This window comes from Trichoplusia ni, chromosome 8 (assembly GCF_003590095.1).
Source record: "Trichoplusia ni isolate ovarian cell line Hi5 chromosome 8, tn1, whole genome shotgun sequence".
NCBI lineage: Eukaryota > Metazoa > Arthropoda > Insecta > Lepidoptera > Noctuidae > Trichoplusia > Trichoplusia ni.
The window spans coordinates 5631636-5650693 of record NC_039485.1 but is presented as its reverse complement, the minus strand read 5'-3'; the positions used below and the strand labels follow the sequence as shown (position 1 = coordinate 5650693).

The 19058-nt window shown below is 34.2% G+C and overlaps 1 protein-coding gene across 2 annotated transcripts in view; it reads right to left on the bottom strand.

Annotated features, from left to right (window-relative positions):
• Nucleotides 1-1276: 1276 nt before the first annotated feature.
• Nucleotides 1277-19058, bottom strand: part of LOC113496491 (lachesin-like) — a 104976-nt gene continuing 87194 nt past the window's right edge. For both annotated transcript variants that reach the window (XM_026875728.1, XM_026875727.1), the window contains exons 6-9: nucleotides 4516-4647; nucleotides 3046-3171; nucleotides 2323-2502; nucleotides 1277-1949 (exon numbers count right to left, since the gene is read on the bottom strand). In XM_026875728.1, coding sequence (XP_026731529.1) covers nucleotides 1750-1949; nucleotides 2323-2502; nucleotides 3046-3171; nucleotides 4516-4647 — 638 coding nt within the window. In that variant the 3' untranslated portion in view covers nucleotides 1277-1749. The remainder of the gene's footprint in view (nucleotides 1950-2322; nucleotides 2503-3045; nucleotides 3172-4515; nucleotides 4648-19058) is intronic.

Below are 19058 nucleotides of genomic sequence, written 5' to 3'. Positions count from 1 at the left end.
TTGCCCTAAAATATAGTTATTTTAATAATTTTAACTTAAAGCTGTAAGTTACATGTTCAAAGTTCTTGAACACTAACATTCAAAACCAGCACTAAACTTGTTCATGAAATACCAAAGATTTAAAGAACCACAGAATAGCGTCTTAAAATTCACATATACGGTTGACGGTATCGTAAACTTGGGTATTTCATGGCGGCAGGTTTACTCCACGTATCGGTATGAGATAAACGAATGGCCAGTTAACTTCACGTCGAATCAAATGATTAACTTTATACGACCTTTCGACGGTTATTAAACCGTCCATCGACGACCATCGCGGCTATTGGCGCTCCCAATGAAATGAAACTGGAGACGCATTAATTCAAGTGCAACACGAAAAATGCATTAGCGAGACTTTCGTACATTCGTCATTGTCTGATATATCTCGTTGGGGTAGGTCAGTGAAGTGCCGATATTGACTTTAAAGTACGTTCGATGCAAATTTGAATGCTGAGGTTTTTTTTTTATTTGGGTTCGTGGCCAGAAAGTTTCCTGTGTAAATTTGGGAATGGGTTTTAAGGTTTTACTTCTTTAATTTTTTGGGCGAATGCTTGCCTCATTTTAAGAAGCTTATTTTCTGAATATATATTTTTCTTGGAACTGTACTTTGAGTCTTTAAAGCGTATAACACTATGTGTGTGGTAGTGTCTCTGTTCATTGTAAGTGCTACGTCATAAATATTACAGGTGCAAAACTTTTTCAATAAAAAATAAAATTTATAACACAAGAATACTGTTTCATAAGGACATTTATTTCAATATTATATTTCATAAATTACACATTTATTGTCAAAGTCAACGTAACGTTAGCACGAGATTTCGAGATAAATTAAATGAACAATGAATATCGATCAATAATTTGAAATGTTCCTAACATTAATAGCTAATTGCTTACATACAAACTTATCCTAATCAGTTAAATATTTTAATTGATTATCATATTTATACATTTACTTGAAATCTGGCTATTACATTTGAGATTTAATTATAATTTCTATTTCTCATACGTTTTTCATGCATCAATAGTAGTTTCTAGAAAATCAGTAGGTAAGTGTAAAATAACAAAAAAATACTCAGAATTGAAAACTGAACTAATACAATAAATATTCTAATGTTAAGTAGTTGTAAAACGTAAATCAACACGTCGTAAATTTACATAAATAAATTTTACGTAAAATAAATTTATTACTCCATCGAACAATTTGCTTAAAATCAAATACAAATATCAATTTATTGAATTGAAATCTACTGTTATTTGACTTCTATTTTATTATTTTCACATCAATTTTAATAGGTTGACAATGTAATTTTTACGATTGTGATTCATTTGTTTTAGTCCTGAATGTTCATCATATCAGTCTATATCAGCCATAGTTGGACATAGCTCTACGTAATATCAGTTCATTAAATAAATGATATTTATCGTCTTCTCTTACACCCCCTTTTTATTTAGTATTCTTTATCGCTTAAAGTTTATGAAATTTAACATTTTTAATAATTTCAGAAGACTGATTAAATGCATGATGGTAAGCCTGATTGAGTAAGGACATTTTTATAATAGGTCTTCGTTTTCAGAAATCCTTGTGTAATTTTAACCATTTCTTTTTCACATTTAAGAACAATTTTATAACTAAACATAACTGCTTTTAATCAGACTTCTAACATCACCAAATTCTATATACAGGAACGGCATATACATTAACACAAACAATTAAAAAGAATGTATATATCTCAGCACGGAGAGTAGTAAAGCGTAGATCTGCGGCGGTAGATGTTGCGTGAGGAAGTATTGGTGCGCGTGCGACGCCGCGGGGCGCATTCGGTGTGATGGAGAGTTGCGCGCGCGCTGCCACGCCGCGCCAGATACCATCGGCTCTTCGGCACCAAAGCCGTTCATGCTTAGCTCTAGTCCTGGGAAAATGGGAGGGTTTGAATAAAGTGAAAAAGAGAGTATACGAAATGTAATTTGGGATAACAAAATGAACAATGTTAATTATAAGTTTTTTTGAGGACGTTTTGACGGGTAAAAATGTTAGGGTGTTTCAAAAATGTGTTTAGAAGAAAACAGTACAGTTTATGGATACTTAACAGCATTATTTTTTGCCGAAAAATAGAGACAACGTTACAAAATTTCTCAGCAAAGTAGGAGCATACGAGAGCACATGAGAATTTTCAACAAAATCGCTCTTTTGTTTTTGTTTTAATATTTAAATTTCGAACACATTCTACGTGCAGTGATCCTCAGAAGCCAGGGAACTTAAGACGAATAATATTGGCCACTTACTATGCAAACTGACTTGGCTCTCCATCTTTCCTAGCGCATTGACAGAGGCGCACACATAAGTTCCATAGTCCGCTGGCGCTAGAGACTTTATCGTCAAGTTTATCCACAACGAGTACTCGTTCATTATAGTTTCTGATACACGAAGCTTCGGGTTCTCAGTCAATTTGTCGCTTAATAGCGCTGTGGAACGAAATAACTGTTAGTACAAGTTTCGGTTTCAGGGTAGGCGGTGATCGTTTGTCGATAGTGGAGACGGAATTAAAGTACGGAGTTAAGGTATTTGACAGAAATACAATTACATTACAATTATTATCAAACTCCCTTCGTTTTCTGGTCTAGTGATCTAATCTTTTTGATTTTTGTCACTTATTTAAGCATGACCCAATCTTAAATAATTATTTTCAGCTCAGAAATTTCCACTAAAACATGCTTTTGGATGCCAAATAAAGTACCGCTAATGCTTTTAAAAATACTGTTTCATAACAACCTCTTAACGGATTAAATGTTCTGTTATAAGGTCAATTTAAAAGAACAGGGATTACTTTTTTAATATGTCAGTTGAGTAGACTAATCTTCTTCGTTTTTAAGAAGTTCGCTGTCGTTGGTACAAGCGCCTTTGTTTCTCGAAGTCTCGTTTATTTTACCTTCTAATACGACTTCTACTTAAACTTAACGGTTTGCTTAGCTTATAGGTAAAATTAAATAATAAAGTATAATAGTTACAGTTCCCGTCTTCCCTGTACCAGGAGTTCATGGCTTTGGGAGAGGCTTCGATACAGCACTGAAGCTCTACGTCACTGCCGAGTGGAGCCCCGACCAGCTGATTGGTGACCTTCACTTGTGGAATGACTGGTGAAAATAAAAGTACATCAATAAATCAGATCACTGGAGTTCAGCGAATTTTGGTTCAATAAGACAAGGAGTTACATCTTAAAAAAGTTTGTAATAAATGACTTCGATTTTCACATTCATAAACACAAAATGTTATTCAGTACAATGTAGCTATAAACAGAAACGATATTTATGGAGTTCTCGACTTTTATTAGTCAACTTCTGGAAGAAATTGTTTTTTAAAAGACTTTTGTTTTAAATTCGAAAACTTAAACCGTCAACTGAAATAAATATACTGTATTGGCGTCATGTGCGCACAGTAAAAACTTTTCGTAAGTAGATTTCTTTAGAAAGATTTACTCGTATTAAATCTTTAAAATGAAAGTAAGTAGTTACTTGTAGATCAAATTGAATATTCGCCTTCGCCTTATAATGACCAACTCTTAAACTGGTGAAGGAAGGTGAGAAAACCAGGACTCTACTCGGGCATCATAATAATTTAACGATTATTCTATTTAAAAACAAACAAGGAGAAAGTACCAGCTGTTCTTAAATGGAATAACATAATTTTGACAGCAGGATATTAAAAAAGAAGAGAAGAGCTTTAGCTTAACCCGACGTTGTTTTTTTTTGTCCATCACCACAATGCAGACTAATCGATCGGGCAGATCTATTGACAGCCAGTACGAGTTTTACTTGCTTTTTGAACTTCCTTCTCGGAACTTCAATAAGACAGTTCCTTGAATTTAACCGACAGCGATTCACTGTAGATGCAATGAGGTTTGTCTTTCAAAAGAGTTTATCGCAATCAGTTAGTCTTAACTGTTGTTAAATTTATGAAATCACAAACATTTCTCGTTTTTCGTTGATTAAAAACTGTGATTGGTAACTTGTTTAGTAACTGCGAAGTTTGCAAGGATTTTATTGTTTAAAAAAATTTATGCACCGCTTTGTAATTTATGGTCACATGTAATTGGTAGTCACCACGTCAATGACTACTGTGCCGAAGTGCTGTGGTTTCGATCTCCACAAGGGACTTCAAATGGGACCACTAGTTTGCGGATGTGTCAAACACGCACGGTTTCTAAACCTCAGTTTCCCATATATGCATTTGATTTAATGCGTAGGGATAGGGAATAGTAATACATGTCGCAGACTTCAAAAAGGAGGGGGTCACAAGGGGGCAAATGACGACCTTTGGTGGGTTTTCTTTGGTAAAAGTCTGACACTCATCCACTTAAACCAAATGGGGAGCAATCATATATATATCATACTGAGAAAAAATTGTGGGAGCAGAATCTCTGGTCTAATAAAACAGGTTTTAATGCCGAAAAGCAAAAATTAATATTATTGAATACCCACAGTGAACCTCGACGTGGTACCGTCGACTGACTGTAGGTGGGACACCATTGCTTGCGATGCAGTAGTAGGCCCCCATGTCCGTCCTCTGAACGTGTGCCAGCTCCAGCGTCTCGCCTCTGTGGATGTCCACAACTGAAACAAAAGACTACAGTTAGCACTAGGCATGGGGCATAAGTCTAAGAAAACAAAACACAGCAGCATGATAACTATGATGAGTGTATCTTTACTGACAATAGATGAGTGCACGGATAGCCGAGTCGTTCAGGTCACCACGCTAAACCCGTGTAGGACAAGCATTAAATCCTGAGTCTGGGAATCTTTGTGCATATGGCTTGGATGTTTGTGAAAACCCCCGTGACACAAGGATTAAAATTTTTAATGCCGGAGTCGTTTAAAAAAATTAAAAAAAAAACAATCGTAAAATCAATCGCTAACATCTGCTATGATTTTTCTTAAATAAATTGCGACCGTCTTGAACAAAATCACTTCGAGAATCCTTGCGTTTGTTTTAATACTTAATAAGGAATTAAGTAGGGACGACAGATGGAAATTGAATCTATCGCATTAAATCTCAGTGTGAACTACATTTCCATTGTCGACGTCAGGCCACCTCTTGGGTGATAGTTCAAGAAAGATTTTGCTTAAGAATATTTGTTATCTAAGATTATAAAACAATCCAATATTATATCAATTGAGAAAGAAAGTTTTGTAGTAAAATCTTCTACCGCGAAAACTTTTTTTTTATACATACATACATTGTAACGATTATATTATAGTTCAGTGTAGACATTTCGAAATTAGAACATTCGTATTCTAAAAAATACGACATGTTAATAACAATACATGTATGCATAGCATGTGTCAAATGTACTAAGAGCTTTATTTCTATGAAGGAATAACCTTAATATTTATCTTTCCTCCTTGGTTTTCCATACGTGGAATATAAAATAATGTAAACAAAACACAATCATATCAGAATATCCAATCATATTATTAGGCACAGCCAGGAACATAGTAATAGAACCTTTTAGTTAAATTATCTTCAGTAGGACGTTTATGTGGGAAGGGGATATAATGTTATAGGATATCTCATCGCTTAAAACATTCTCGCCGAGCCAAGTGAGAAAAATATCCAGGCTAATGCATTTTATACATTTATTAAATTCTCACATAAAATGCGGAAAAAAACCTATCTAAGTAGGACGGTTTAAAAACATTTTTATTTCAGAGCCTGTAAACAAATTCGGGATCTTACATTGAATAATAAATTACGTAATCAATGAAAAAGGTTAAAACATCTACAAAAATAAACCGCACGTGGGAATATTTGATGCACTAAAAGGCTTTTAGGATGGCGATGGGGATCTACAGAGGAATTCACTTACTAAGATTTATTTTAAGGAAATAGTTCTGTCTTTGAATAGAAAACTGTCTCATAAAATTATCACATACGTTGAAAACTATTTTAAATTATTAGAGTGAGATAACACGATATAGTACATGGTCTAATTAAAATTTTATTTCCGGACGTAACCCTAGTTGTTTAAGTACCAGAGATCTGCCATTCAAAAGCGGACGAAAGGTAAAACAATTTTTTAAATTAAAACAGAATTCTCTTTAACGAACAGAACCGCAATGAAAGCCGAACCAAGCAAACCTTTTATGATGAACATGACATGCTCATAAAAATAATAGAGACTTTTTTCAGGCATTGCTTTTGGACAGTAATTAGTCACTTTTATGTAGTTCCAACAGAAAATGTTTGTTTCGTATTCTCTTTATTCACTTAAATTGGACACGTGGATTATGAAAGCTCGGTTCTGCTTAAAATAACTTAATAATGTGACATAAACAGTAAATCTCCCGCAGAACTTTTATAAACGAATAAATTATCTGGAAAAGAGGCCTGCGCGCGCTTTACCAGAGTATTTAAAGTAATCTGAGCGTTATTTGTATGTGGTGTTTTCTTAACTTTATTCCCTCCGAATTCGGAGTCATTCGAGCGCGAAAAAAATATTCCGACGTTAGTAGAGACGAGATGAAGCGTCGACGTTGGAGTGCGGCATTTTCTCGTTTCACGGAAATATCGTCCATTCTGAAATCGCTTTTGAGTATAAAATCTTTTATTATGCGAACACGGTTCATTTAACGCGGCATTAAGTGAATTTGTCGAACATCGTATTTTAAAAATGAACGGGTAAAAGAGCTGTAAAATATGGACGCGCGGGGAGAGGGGGAAGTAATGAGTCGCTGCCGAGGTATTGTGCTTAAGTTCCTTTTAGCGCAGTTTACCGATAATTTATTAGGCCTCCGTTTATTACGCGAACTACAATATGCATGCCTGCGTCGCAGCGTTGCCGTACAAGCACCGCACACAATGATTTATGTAATATATTGTTTACATTTGATATTATGGAAGAAAGTCTGTGAGACGTAATCAATAAATTTTTAAAACGCGAATAAATTACCACTTGCAATACTCGTAGGGTTCAAAAACATTATTTACTTTTATAGAGCTACAGTTTAAACTGTCCCAGTTTATTTCCATTCAAAAACTATTCTGCTAATTCGTGGTGGACCAACAAGTCAGTGTAATTAAGAGATTGTAGAGCAAAAACGGCAGTAACGAAGTGTGCGTTATGTTGAATGCGACAGATCGGGTCACAGGAATTAAGCCTCGTTTAGACGATGCGAGAAATATCGTGCATGTTGCGGTACATTGCTGGCGCTGATATACCAGTTGTAACACTAGAACTGGGCGGTTCCGTAATGTATGACAACTGGCAGGATTTTTCTCGTATAGTCAGTATTAGGCTTTAGTCGCAGTCGATGCGCAAAACCGCACATTAGTGAGTGCCACAATATTAATGACAACCGGCTATTCATTAGGCACGCGTCATCATTAGAGGTGCGAAAATTTTGTAACGCGATCACGCTGACCATGGTTGTGGTGGGCTAATAGGATTTTTTTGTTTTATTTATTATCATTACTGTTTTCTGTTAATGAATAGAAGGCTATGGAAATAAATTGCATGATTACGTAGTGGCCCTAACTGCGATAGGTACCGGAGGTCGTCGTGTGTTCGATTCCCACCCAGGACAAATGTTTGTGTGATGTGCTTGATCATTAGTTTCTGTGTCTGAGTGTAATTTATCTATCATAAATGTATTTAGAAATTTATAAGTATGTTTATCAGTTGTCTAGTACTCATGATACAAGCTATGCTAATTTTGAGACTAGATGGCGTTGTATAAAAATTGAGAATTCATACATTTTTTTCCCTAGCCTACTGTGTCCCACCGCTGGGCAAAGGCCTCCTCCAAATCCTTCCACGACTCTCTATTCTGGACCGTATGAAACCAGCCTGGTTGGTAAGCGTTGAGGTCGTCTCGCCACCGCCCCCTAGGTCGCCGATGACGACGCCGTCCATCCGTTGGCTTCCATAGTGTGGTGACTTTGGCCCAACGATCGCTGTCCATGCGGCTAACGTGACCATACATTAATCAAACTTAATCAATACCAAATAATTATATAAGCCAATCATGACATGAGTTACAAACCTTATTTTTACATAATTTTCTTTAATGTTACACTAAGTAAGTACGTATATTTCTATTTCTATGGATTAAACATACCTAAACCCGTTTTGCTTGGATTTTGACCAGTCTATCATCTATTAGAGTGAAGATCTGAAGAAATAATTCAAGTGATTGTAATAATATATTTTGTTTGCATATCACTGTAATATTGGATGAGGGCACTGGAGTAAGAAGGTTTTACTATAAGCACGTTAGACATTGAGTTAATGTGAGTTTGCATTATAGCACGTGAAGAAAACCACTCAAGCGTTATACCCTGCTACGTTTTTTTATTGATATAAAATATTTTTAAATTGATAGTTTATTTAATGAACTATTTTTTTATGTATTGGCATATATGGTATTGTTTTCATATTTCCGCAAACACACAAGAAAAAACTAAACAATAATTTCTTTGTTTAGCGGAAATTCATCTGCCAGTGACATTTTAATCCGAAAAAGGAAGCTCCTTCGGCGGACTATAAAATTTCAAACGTGACCAAAATAAAAATGCGATATAAACTCAATTCCGTTATTTTAAAAAGAAACCTTCAACTAAATGAAATGGTCTCCTTTATGATTTCAAAAAATTCAATTCTTGGCAGAACTAAATCTTTTTAACTTTGTATTTTTAAGCGGTGCGTTTATTTCGATTAAAGTTTACACTATGGACAATATCTGAATCTGCAATCAAATTAATAACCATTTAAAAATTCAAGACCTTTTTTTCATCGTCCTGATCAGATCTTCTTTCGTCATTTCTAGAATGTTCATTCTATTTCCAAATAAATGTAATTCAAAATTTGTCGTCAGTCAAATAAATCGTAACGTTGAAACAAATGAAAATCGTTATCTAATGCTCATTAACACATTTCGTTTACAAATGCTACTTATTACGAATTCATTGTTTTGGTAACACACGTCCCCAAATAACGAGGCTTCATGAATTTTATTACCGTAGTTTCATTACGTAACCGTTAGTTAAATTATGCATGGTATTATTTGTCGACTATAATATTGATAGGCAATCGAAAGGTTTACACACTGTTAGAGGCCTATACTGTCTATGCAATGGGTTATTATATCCATGACGCGAGTATGAGTTATGAGCGTATCTCGACATAACTCATGTTTTTGTAAAAGCACGAAATACGTTTTTGCACGAATGCTTTTAGTTTTCAGGTAATTGGAATTTGTTTTTTTTCATTACGTCCGATGATTTGATGATCAAAACCTCTTTCATTTTCAGTTCTTTCCGTGTTGAAACCATTTCAAATAATGGCAATAAATATTCGTAAATTAAACATTCCAGCCATGAAGCAAAAAAGTATATGAAATTTAAAATTAGAACTTCATTCTCGGAATAAATTCAATAAAGAATATGCTACAATATTATTTATACTCCTTTAATAACAGCCTTAGAGGATCTGATTAAAATATTTCGTTCCTATTTTTAAAGACGAGAAATGTATAGTTTTTTTTGGCTTGGACTTTCTCAGCTCCGCGAGAGTTATGACAGCTTAACCGGACTTCGGGGGCAAAGCAAAATTCTTCTAGCTTTGAATTTATCTCAATCAGTTCCTGTCAGCAGTCGTGACCATTTTTACCCTACTTTAGAATGTTAGCGAATCTTTTTATTTCAAATCTTATACCTGTGTTTATTGTATCCATATCTTATTATTCCATTTTCCTTGTTCAGCTTAAAACTATATGAAATTTTGATTAAACAAATCTTCCTTCAAACGTACTTTAGGCTAACATTCGGAAATTCTAATTTCTGCAATCACATTGATATTTGGTTTGTCATCTCCATACAGCGTTTTCTTAATAGGTTATCAATTTTCGAAATGTCATTTGGATACCGAAGCAGACCTTTGTTTTCTCTAAGCGGTAGCACTTATTGAAGTGCCCAATGTATTGAAATGACAAATCAATGTAACGTCACTTGTTGATAACCAATTTCATTTCCATACTTTGTATCTTCTCTGTTTGGTTAAGGTTCTTCTTAATTTGGTTTTGGTTTTGAATATCTAAGAAGTTGTTTTGCCCTCCTGTCTCATTTAAAAACAGTTTATAACTGATCCATTCCATTCCATCCATTAACTCATTTCTGGTTGTGGTAAACGAGAAATAATATGAATTCATAAACGTGACACCAAAACAGTACTATTAATCGAAATCCGGGGAAGGTGTAGGTCTGAATATAAAAAGCGATCTTTATTCTTGTCCCGTTTTATTGCTAATTTTTATTTTCCATCCCGTTTCAAATATCGTCGACTTTCATAGGGCCCTTAAGTATTATGGCTCTGGAGATTCGATCAGTTACCCTCGTATGGTATTAGCATGAAATGCCTATGAACATTTTACCCTTGACCAGAAATGAAAATTGAATAGGCCACTTATCTTAAAGTATATCGGTGGATTTAAGATTCATAAATTCTCGAGTTTTAATATGTGTTCTTTTTATGCATGCTGATGTTGAAACATAAAATGGGTTGATACCGTTGTTTTGTAACGTTTAAAAATATAAGTGGATAGGTTAATGTACGACCTAATTTTGGTCTTAGCAACACTTAAGAATTTAACAATACAATTAAAACTATACTGTAGACAAATTCGAACATTCTACAATCCTAAACTCAATATTGAATTGAATGTGACAACTTCTTACCTTTGTGTAATATCTACGTTTGTTTGGACATAAGTAATATAGTATGTACGCACATAATTTATGAACTGAAAGTAAATTAAAAGCAGCATCAAAAGATAAATCATCTCTGTCCATATGAATGGCAAATACATCTCTATTCAAGCTCAAGTTATTGATAGCAAGTTAAAATATAACCTACTTTATGTCAATATAAATAAGCTCCGAACTAAAAACACCCTAGGTACTTAAAGATTAATGTAATCCCGTCCCATAAAAAAACTAAAAAAAGTAACCTCTAACAAAATTCACAAAAACCTTCCCTTTTTAATATTAATATTCTACACCTGATTACTAAATTAATCTTGTAATCTTTTTTTGGCTAAAATATTTCAACGTTCAATAAGTAACAAGTAAACGTCAGGCACGCGCAATAATCCGGAACGGTTTATGTGATACGGTAACAAGACTTTGATAAATAAAGGTATTTTTACCATATTGTTTCACATAATAGGCAGGCCGAAATAGTTTTACGAGTATGTCTTTACATGGAGGGTAAGGTAAAGGAAAATATTTCGGGTTAACTTTTAACGAATACGAAGATATTTAGAACTGTTTTCTTTTCAGTTTTTAGAAAAACTTGACTTTGACTGTCTTTTGAAGACAGACTTTGGCGTTGGTGTAAAATATGTCAATAAAATTATTTTTTCACGAGCGACGTAATATTGACCTGTCAATGCAATCTGAGCGATTCGTACGCAGTAAGCGTTAGCTCTTGAACATGGACTAAAATGGTCTTCTTTTGAACATGGACTGGCCTTTTGGTCTAGTAGTTACATACCTATTCATAATACAACCTTTGTTTGGTTCGAGGTTAGATGGCGTTGTCTAAAAGTTGTTTAATATTATTAGTATCCCCAATATTCCTGTTCGAAACAATAAAAGAATATGAATTTCAATAAAACAGTTAAATATCACAAAATTATGATTAAATTAGTACATTACAAGTAATTAATCAAGTCTACATCCTCACCGGAGTTCTTTAAGCCGAAAGATATTAAAGTGACAACTTAATACGGTTCCCGAATGGCCATTCTAACTAGACAGGCTATTAATACTTAAGAATCTTGTAATCCAGTGAATTATTGCATTACTCTTGCCGTAGGTAAAACTTATATTACTCAAACCATAGTTCGGTAAGAGACAATTTTGTGAAGTTGAAGTTTTGCAGTACCTACTTAACTCTCGTAACGGATTTAAATTTTATTTTTCATTGTAGTTCATTATAAGCCAGAAAAGCTTTATGCCTGTCATATATTCTGCTTATTTTACGATACTGAAAATCAATTTAAATAAAACAGTTTTATCATGCTTGAAAACCGACTAAACCACTTTTATACAAAGTCTTCCATCCCCTATAACATGACAATTCAACATACATATATTCCTGACACTCTATCGATTCAAAAAGCCAGTTCAATTCTAAACCCTTCAGAACTCTACGACTCAATAAAACTATTATTCGAACCGTCACGATCATAATAAATATTTCAGTTTTTAATAAATATGGTAATAGAGTTCCTTTTCATTCGTCGTTTGTGCATAAAACATCCATCTCGGTAACCGAGACCTCACGCATAAAATAAATGATTGTTGGAAATCCGAGCGGGGTCGCGATGTATCTCCGATGTTATCGCGGCCGGCTCTCACTCAGCCCTGGTTATGACATTATTAAACTACACCGTACGGATCCTCTGACGCTAAAAAATACGTGACCGCTTTACACAATTTTTCCACGTTGAAAAATAGCCTTCCACAAATTTAAGACCGGCACTGACAGGCTCGAATAAATTATGTTAATGAACACTTTGGAAGCGCATTCGTTGATTCGGCCGATTGGGCAGGGCTTTTTCTTTAATTTACATAATAACCGGGCGGTGGCGGGCTTGAGCGCTGCGGTAGCATGCAACCGTAACCGATATTAACTTGCATTACCGAACTAGTCCCAACAAAATAAAAACAAAAGACTCTCTGGTAATAACTTAGTTGCTATGATATCAGCTGCCGCCAACTTATTGTAACTATTAAATGATGTAACGGTTTACTCACGCGTATTTATCGGGGTAGCCCGACTAGTTTCGGACCCAACCGGAGTCCTTAATCATGAGCAGACGCGGCGGGTTCGACTCGCGATCCCGCCGCGTCTGCTCGGGCTACCCCGATAAATACGCGTGAGTAAACCGTTACATCATTTAATAATGAATCAGTCTCACGATAGTTATTATAAAAATATTGTAACTATCTACATATATTAAACAATACCATAACTTTCACGGTTACAACATCGAAACTTTATCTCGGGGGGTATTATGAGTTGTATAATCAACGAAGTCAGTGATAAAGCCGCCGCGTAATAAACTAATTTAGTTAGTGACGCAGGTATATCCGGCACTACTTGTTGAATCAAGTTAAGCCGAGTTTCGTGTATACTACTGACTTAATTAAAACATCCAGCAGTTCATTTACTTTCATAAAGGAAATAGAAAAAATACAGACTTTATAAAGCAGTGTTGCATGATAACGGGTTTGCAGGGTGGCTGGTGCGATTATTTTGCATGAACTAAGTCCCCTAAATGCAACTTACATGCTAAATCCATTAGGCTTATGTTCGCATTCTCCTCGGCGTGCGCTGAATAAAAATAACATTTTATTTATAAAGTAAACGCCTTAGAAAATGAAAATGTATCCGGAAAGCCGTATCTGATTTTTAAACGTTTTCATAACGCGGAGAACGCATCGTATTACATTGCATTACACTATTATATGCTTTATAAAGTTAAGTGCTCGAAGTTAAGTGAATACTTACTAGTTACGGCCTTTGTAATCTTTATGCGTCTTTCTTTATTGTTTTCGTGCATTAGCTACATTGTAACAAGGTCCAGTGCCCACAAAACATCTAAAGAGGCCAATGGCTTTAAATATTTAGCGAGAATATTGTATTATCGTTGAAAATGGCAATTACTTAATTACTAAACAAACGAACTCAACACGGTATTTAGTTTTCATATAAAATAATTATCAACAACAGTTGGCGTTTATTGCCCGTCTCAAAACTTTTTTAATTTACAGATATAATGTAAAAATGAAATAAAATATACTTTAGATTAAATTTGGAATAGTGTCGACGATTGTCGACCTAGCTTTTCATCCACTTTTGTGTGTTAATAGTTCATTAAAATAATAAACTCGGGTTATGGCGTGAGTAAAGGTACAGCTGTTTTGTTATTCTTTCATTACAAGATCAGCTGAGAACAAAATTGTAGTTTGATAGTGATAAAACTAAGTTACACTTTACCCGACCATTACCCGCTGTTACGAAAGTTGTAAAGGGCTCAAAAGTGAGAAATTTAAACAATAAACCCGAGATATACGAGTGCAGTCATAAAGTTAGTTTTATTTATATTGCTCGACTATTCTCATAAATATTAGAAAATATTGTCATTGTTGTAAGAAAAACTCACGATCTCAAGTCAGTCAGTATAGTCGAGTGTGAAAATTTATTTAATTCTGAATTGCTTATAGGATCAAGGTGTTTCTGATTATTTTTAACTGAAAAAAATTGTCTTGAAATAACGTTTGCTCAAATTGTTGTATATTACATGAAATTGGGATCAGTTTTTACTTCTTTATTTATTGCACTGTTTTTTTTTAAATTAAAAAATACCTTAGAACAAAGGACAAATACAACGTGGGAGCTTAGTTTTAACAGAGAAAATAACTTTTTATTTCCTCAATTCTTTAAATTAATACGGTTTTTATAAGACTAGAAACCTATAATATTATTGGGATGGCATTTTACGTAGGTTTTAAACCACAATTATAAACAGATCTCAATATCGAGGTGTTATTTTAGAAAATGTATTTAAGTGACGAGAATGTTATATTGTAATATATCTTTATAAAAGCCGTGGTAGGAATTGGATCAGATGCTGTGCAAGCCGTCTGAAACTGTTAAACTTTTACGAGTAAAGAAGCTATTACTCGAACTTTTTACAGGACCAGTTTAGCCGCTGTTGTAGTTCTGAATACCAGATGAATCTAGCTGCATATACATAGATAACGAACAACAGATATCGATTTTTTCTCGAATACCTACGTAGTATCAAAAAAAGTTTGGTTGCGAAAATGTTTGACCGAAAAGAGTATACAAAAGCCATTAATTAGAGGTTGGTTAGAAGAAAAAAATAAATCCAAACAGCTGTCGTTCAGGAAACCTCGTTCAATGCGAAGAATAAGGAACTAATTTAAGAAGTCAACTGACATGATTAAACGCTGTAACAGCATGTTAATACATGTGACAGACACCAGCTCCAGCACATATTAAACATATGACCATGATTGGCGGAGCTACATAATACCCACATTATTACATTCCCGACACGTTCAGCGTACGCTTTTATCAAATAAATGTATACGATACATTCCTAATGTCACGTGATTCATCCAATTTGGGCTTGACAGGGCTTTGGTTTGACTCAGCTATTTTAGTCGCAAATTCAGCGTGAATCTTTCAACCCTTCCGACCTTTATGTAGGTAGGAATTCGATGGGATTTATGTAAACATGTTTTCATATATTTTTCTTGATAAATTTTACGGTGAAAAGGTTAAGTCTGTCAATTGACGAATTCTAACAACGTTTGTAGTTTGCTAGAATTAAGATTCTTTGCGAATTTCCTTAAAAGTTTTCTCGTAGATTGTCTTATAAAAAAATGGTATAAAATATCTTTTATAATAATTGGTTTTCCAGAATTTATGTTCTTTATTTCGGTGTTATAATTTCGGAAGTATGCAACGCAACACATTCATCAATTTCGCAAAAAAATATTGACAGCCCAAATTGATTTATTTTATAGCAACCGAAACAAACTTTTGAATAAAAATGGTTTATTACTTTCAGGAAAAGATAGACATATCATAGTTAGTATTGGTATAGGAACTTTTTCCTAAAAACTGTTTCAAACCCTAGTATGAAAATAAAAAAAGTTCTAAACTAAACTTCTGTAGCGCGTATAAATTTAAAAAGTAAAATTCACCTCTCTGACGGGCGCTTGCAATTGAAGTTTTATAATACTTTCATTTGCGAGTCGCAATTTTTGCGGAGCTATTCTTTTTTTTTATAAATGTGTCAGTTGATTTGAATATCGAATTGGATCGCATTACTATTCATTCTTTGGTTACAGTGGGAATGTGTCGTGTTGTGAATTCAGATTGTCCATTGTTTTACGATTTGATCTCTTATTTCATTTGAATCATGTCAATCATTGTTCGAATGTTATTCATTCAAATCCCACTTAGCCCCAGTTCAACACTTTGAGGTGGACAGTGTTTGACATGCACTGTCTATTTGACATTTTCAACCTAGTTATTTGGGCAAAATAATGCTCCTACTGGTGTCTGTCTATTTAAGAATACTATCAAAGAAGGGGCAATTCAATGCGCTTTCGAATCACGCTATTACGCATTGTGACATAGAGGGACACCCATTCAAAGACCGATTGCGCAAAGGGATGCTTAACCTCTATCATCAGCCTCGAGCTTTGCGTTGTGCGAGTGTAATTAAAATGTAAAAAATAAATAGTTAAACGGAAAATCGTTTCTATTAATAGTTGCAATATGACTATGACAATTGCACTCCAGTTGCCGGTAGCTTATACGTACTAGCTTTGTCGGATTACCTAATAACAGCCTGACTGCGGTTAGGTTGGTGAATACCACTGTGTTGCAGCCCGATTGCTTAGTGCGTTCTGGGTTTAAATGAGTAGGTGCTAGTACCTGTAATGTACTAGTAATAGGAGATTGTTGGATCGACATATATTGTTAACAAGATATGAAGATTCTTAGGAGATTTGATACTTGAAATATTAATTGAAGTTTGATTGTCTTGTTTGTTGTTTTATCGATTATAAAGTTGAGGATCGACGAAAGTGATAGAACTTACAATTTAACCAAAGAATGTTCTCAAAAAGAAAAATCCCCGCTTTCAAACAAAAAGCACAGAGATCGCTTAGCTACTTTTTAACAGTTAAAAACTCAAATACGGAATAAATATAGAAAAAAACCTTCAAAATATCTAAAAGTCAGCTGTGTTAGGTTTAAAGCGGATATTTCAGTTAATTCGTAAACTTCATACTACTTTCTCGCTGGCACCGAGTTAAGACGTTAATTAAAACAATTTGCCAAACTTTTAGTACTGAATTTCTAAAGTACAGCAATCAAGTTAATGGCTCAATCAAAGATCAAAACAACCCTATCTCAATAAATATATAATTTCGTCCGTTTGTCGAGACCAGCTGCTGTGAATAGCTTCGATATTGTTTTAAATATGTGCCGATTTTACTGGGATTTTATTATGAAATGCATTAGTAGTTGTGCCAGCCAGTAAGCCGTCGGAGTCTACGTGGGACTTAAACTTTGACATCAGGATGTATATTAAGCGTACATTAAGAGGGAAAATAATGTTATTTCTTTTTAAGTAACACTCAGGTTAAACAAACATTAATACATACAATTTTGTAATTATCAAGTTTTACAACAATGTAACAAATTCTTAACTAAATGTAAAATAATGAAATTCGTATGTTTTTTTATTTATAGTAAATAACAACAGTAATAAACAATAGCGGTTTAAAAACTGGTTGAAGTTAGACTCTGAAGGATATAGGACAACGAAAAATTACACAAAATTGGTCACTTATGAAATTATGATTTATAATGGAAAAGATACAAATGCAACACTTGTGAAAATTTCAGCTTTCGAGCTAAAAGGGTTCATGAGATACCGTCTAGTAACAGACCAACTGTTACCTTAGAACCCTGTGCAAATAAACTTCGATAAGCAAAATTTACTTGAATTAAAAATTCAGAGCAATTAAAATCTCGTGTTTGTTTAAAGAGGTTTTAGCTATACGCGAGCGAAGTCTAGTCTCATCTATTCAGCATTTAATCAAACATGGAAAAAGTTCACAAAGAAAATAGGTCAGTAATCATTTAGCAGTTTTATTACCTTTATTGCGTAAAGCAATGGCTTTGAAAAGAGTGTTAATGTGCTTGTGAAGACTAATGAGAATTAGACAAACTTAATTTCATTATAACTGAAGATGAGTGTGATTTGAAATGACTTTTTTGAAACGTATATCTAGTAATGTAGTGTTTTCCAAATGCCTGAAAAGTAATACATACAAGGACATTAACCTTTTGATATTGATTTCATATAAAGTGTTATTTATTGATTTTTAATCCTTCTTAAAAAAAAACGAGTCCCGAGTCGACGAGTAAGGAATTTTAAATCTTGTGACGCGGGGGGTTTCACAAACACACAAATCACGTGCACAATACACCCAGACTCAGAACAAAACTTCGTGGATCACACAAATGCTTGCCCTACGCCAGGATCGAACCCGTGACACGACGCGCACAGTGGATCGTTACTAATCTTCTCCAAATAGACTGATCGCCAAGAATATTCTTTCTTTCTTAATCTAAGATTAAGAATTAGGGAATTTTCCAACGTTTCCTGTATTTATTTAGTTCATGGGATAAAATACTCGGTCAATGGCACTTAATTTGGAGGCTGAAGGAACAATTTACTCGAATTACACAGGACTTAAGGATATCTGTAGGTAAGAAACTGTAGCGCCTAATTAACGCAATTAATCCTAGTGTTCCTCTTAAATGGTTTGTATTTCGATGCCTTTATTCAAATACCAACAAAGTGTATAATGGATTTTAGAGTTGCTGTCATGTAGATGTTTTTTTAAAACGCGCGTCATGTGTTGCTTAACCTCAATGGGTATGACTAAATCAGTCAAAACTCAACCTAATGTATTTTAGTGCATATTAACAACTAACACACAACAAGCACCATTTAGTTGGCTTCAAGCTTAAAAAAAAACATTTGAAAATGGAATAAAGAGAGGATTGTATTGCAATAAAATAAAAAAAACCTCTTTATTTTAGGCCAGTCATGTCACAACAATGTGTTCGCAACCTAGAATTAGCTATAGCTTCGAATTTCAAAGCATGTTGGCCACCGCTATTTGCAGTTCAAAAAATAAAAAAGGAATCCCACACCCATCCGAACTATTTTATTCTAACTGAAACCGGACTCTTTTGGCCAGGTACCTTTTTACTTTTAAATAGAATTACTAAAATATGCTATGAAAATCGGATAAAATAGGAAATACTAAATAATGTTGTAAAACGGGTATTAAGTTAAAAAAAAGAAGTTTTAAAAAACGAAAATGAGTGGAATCTCAT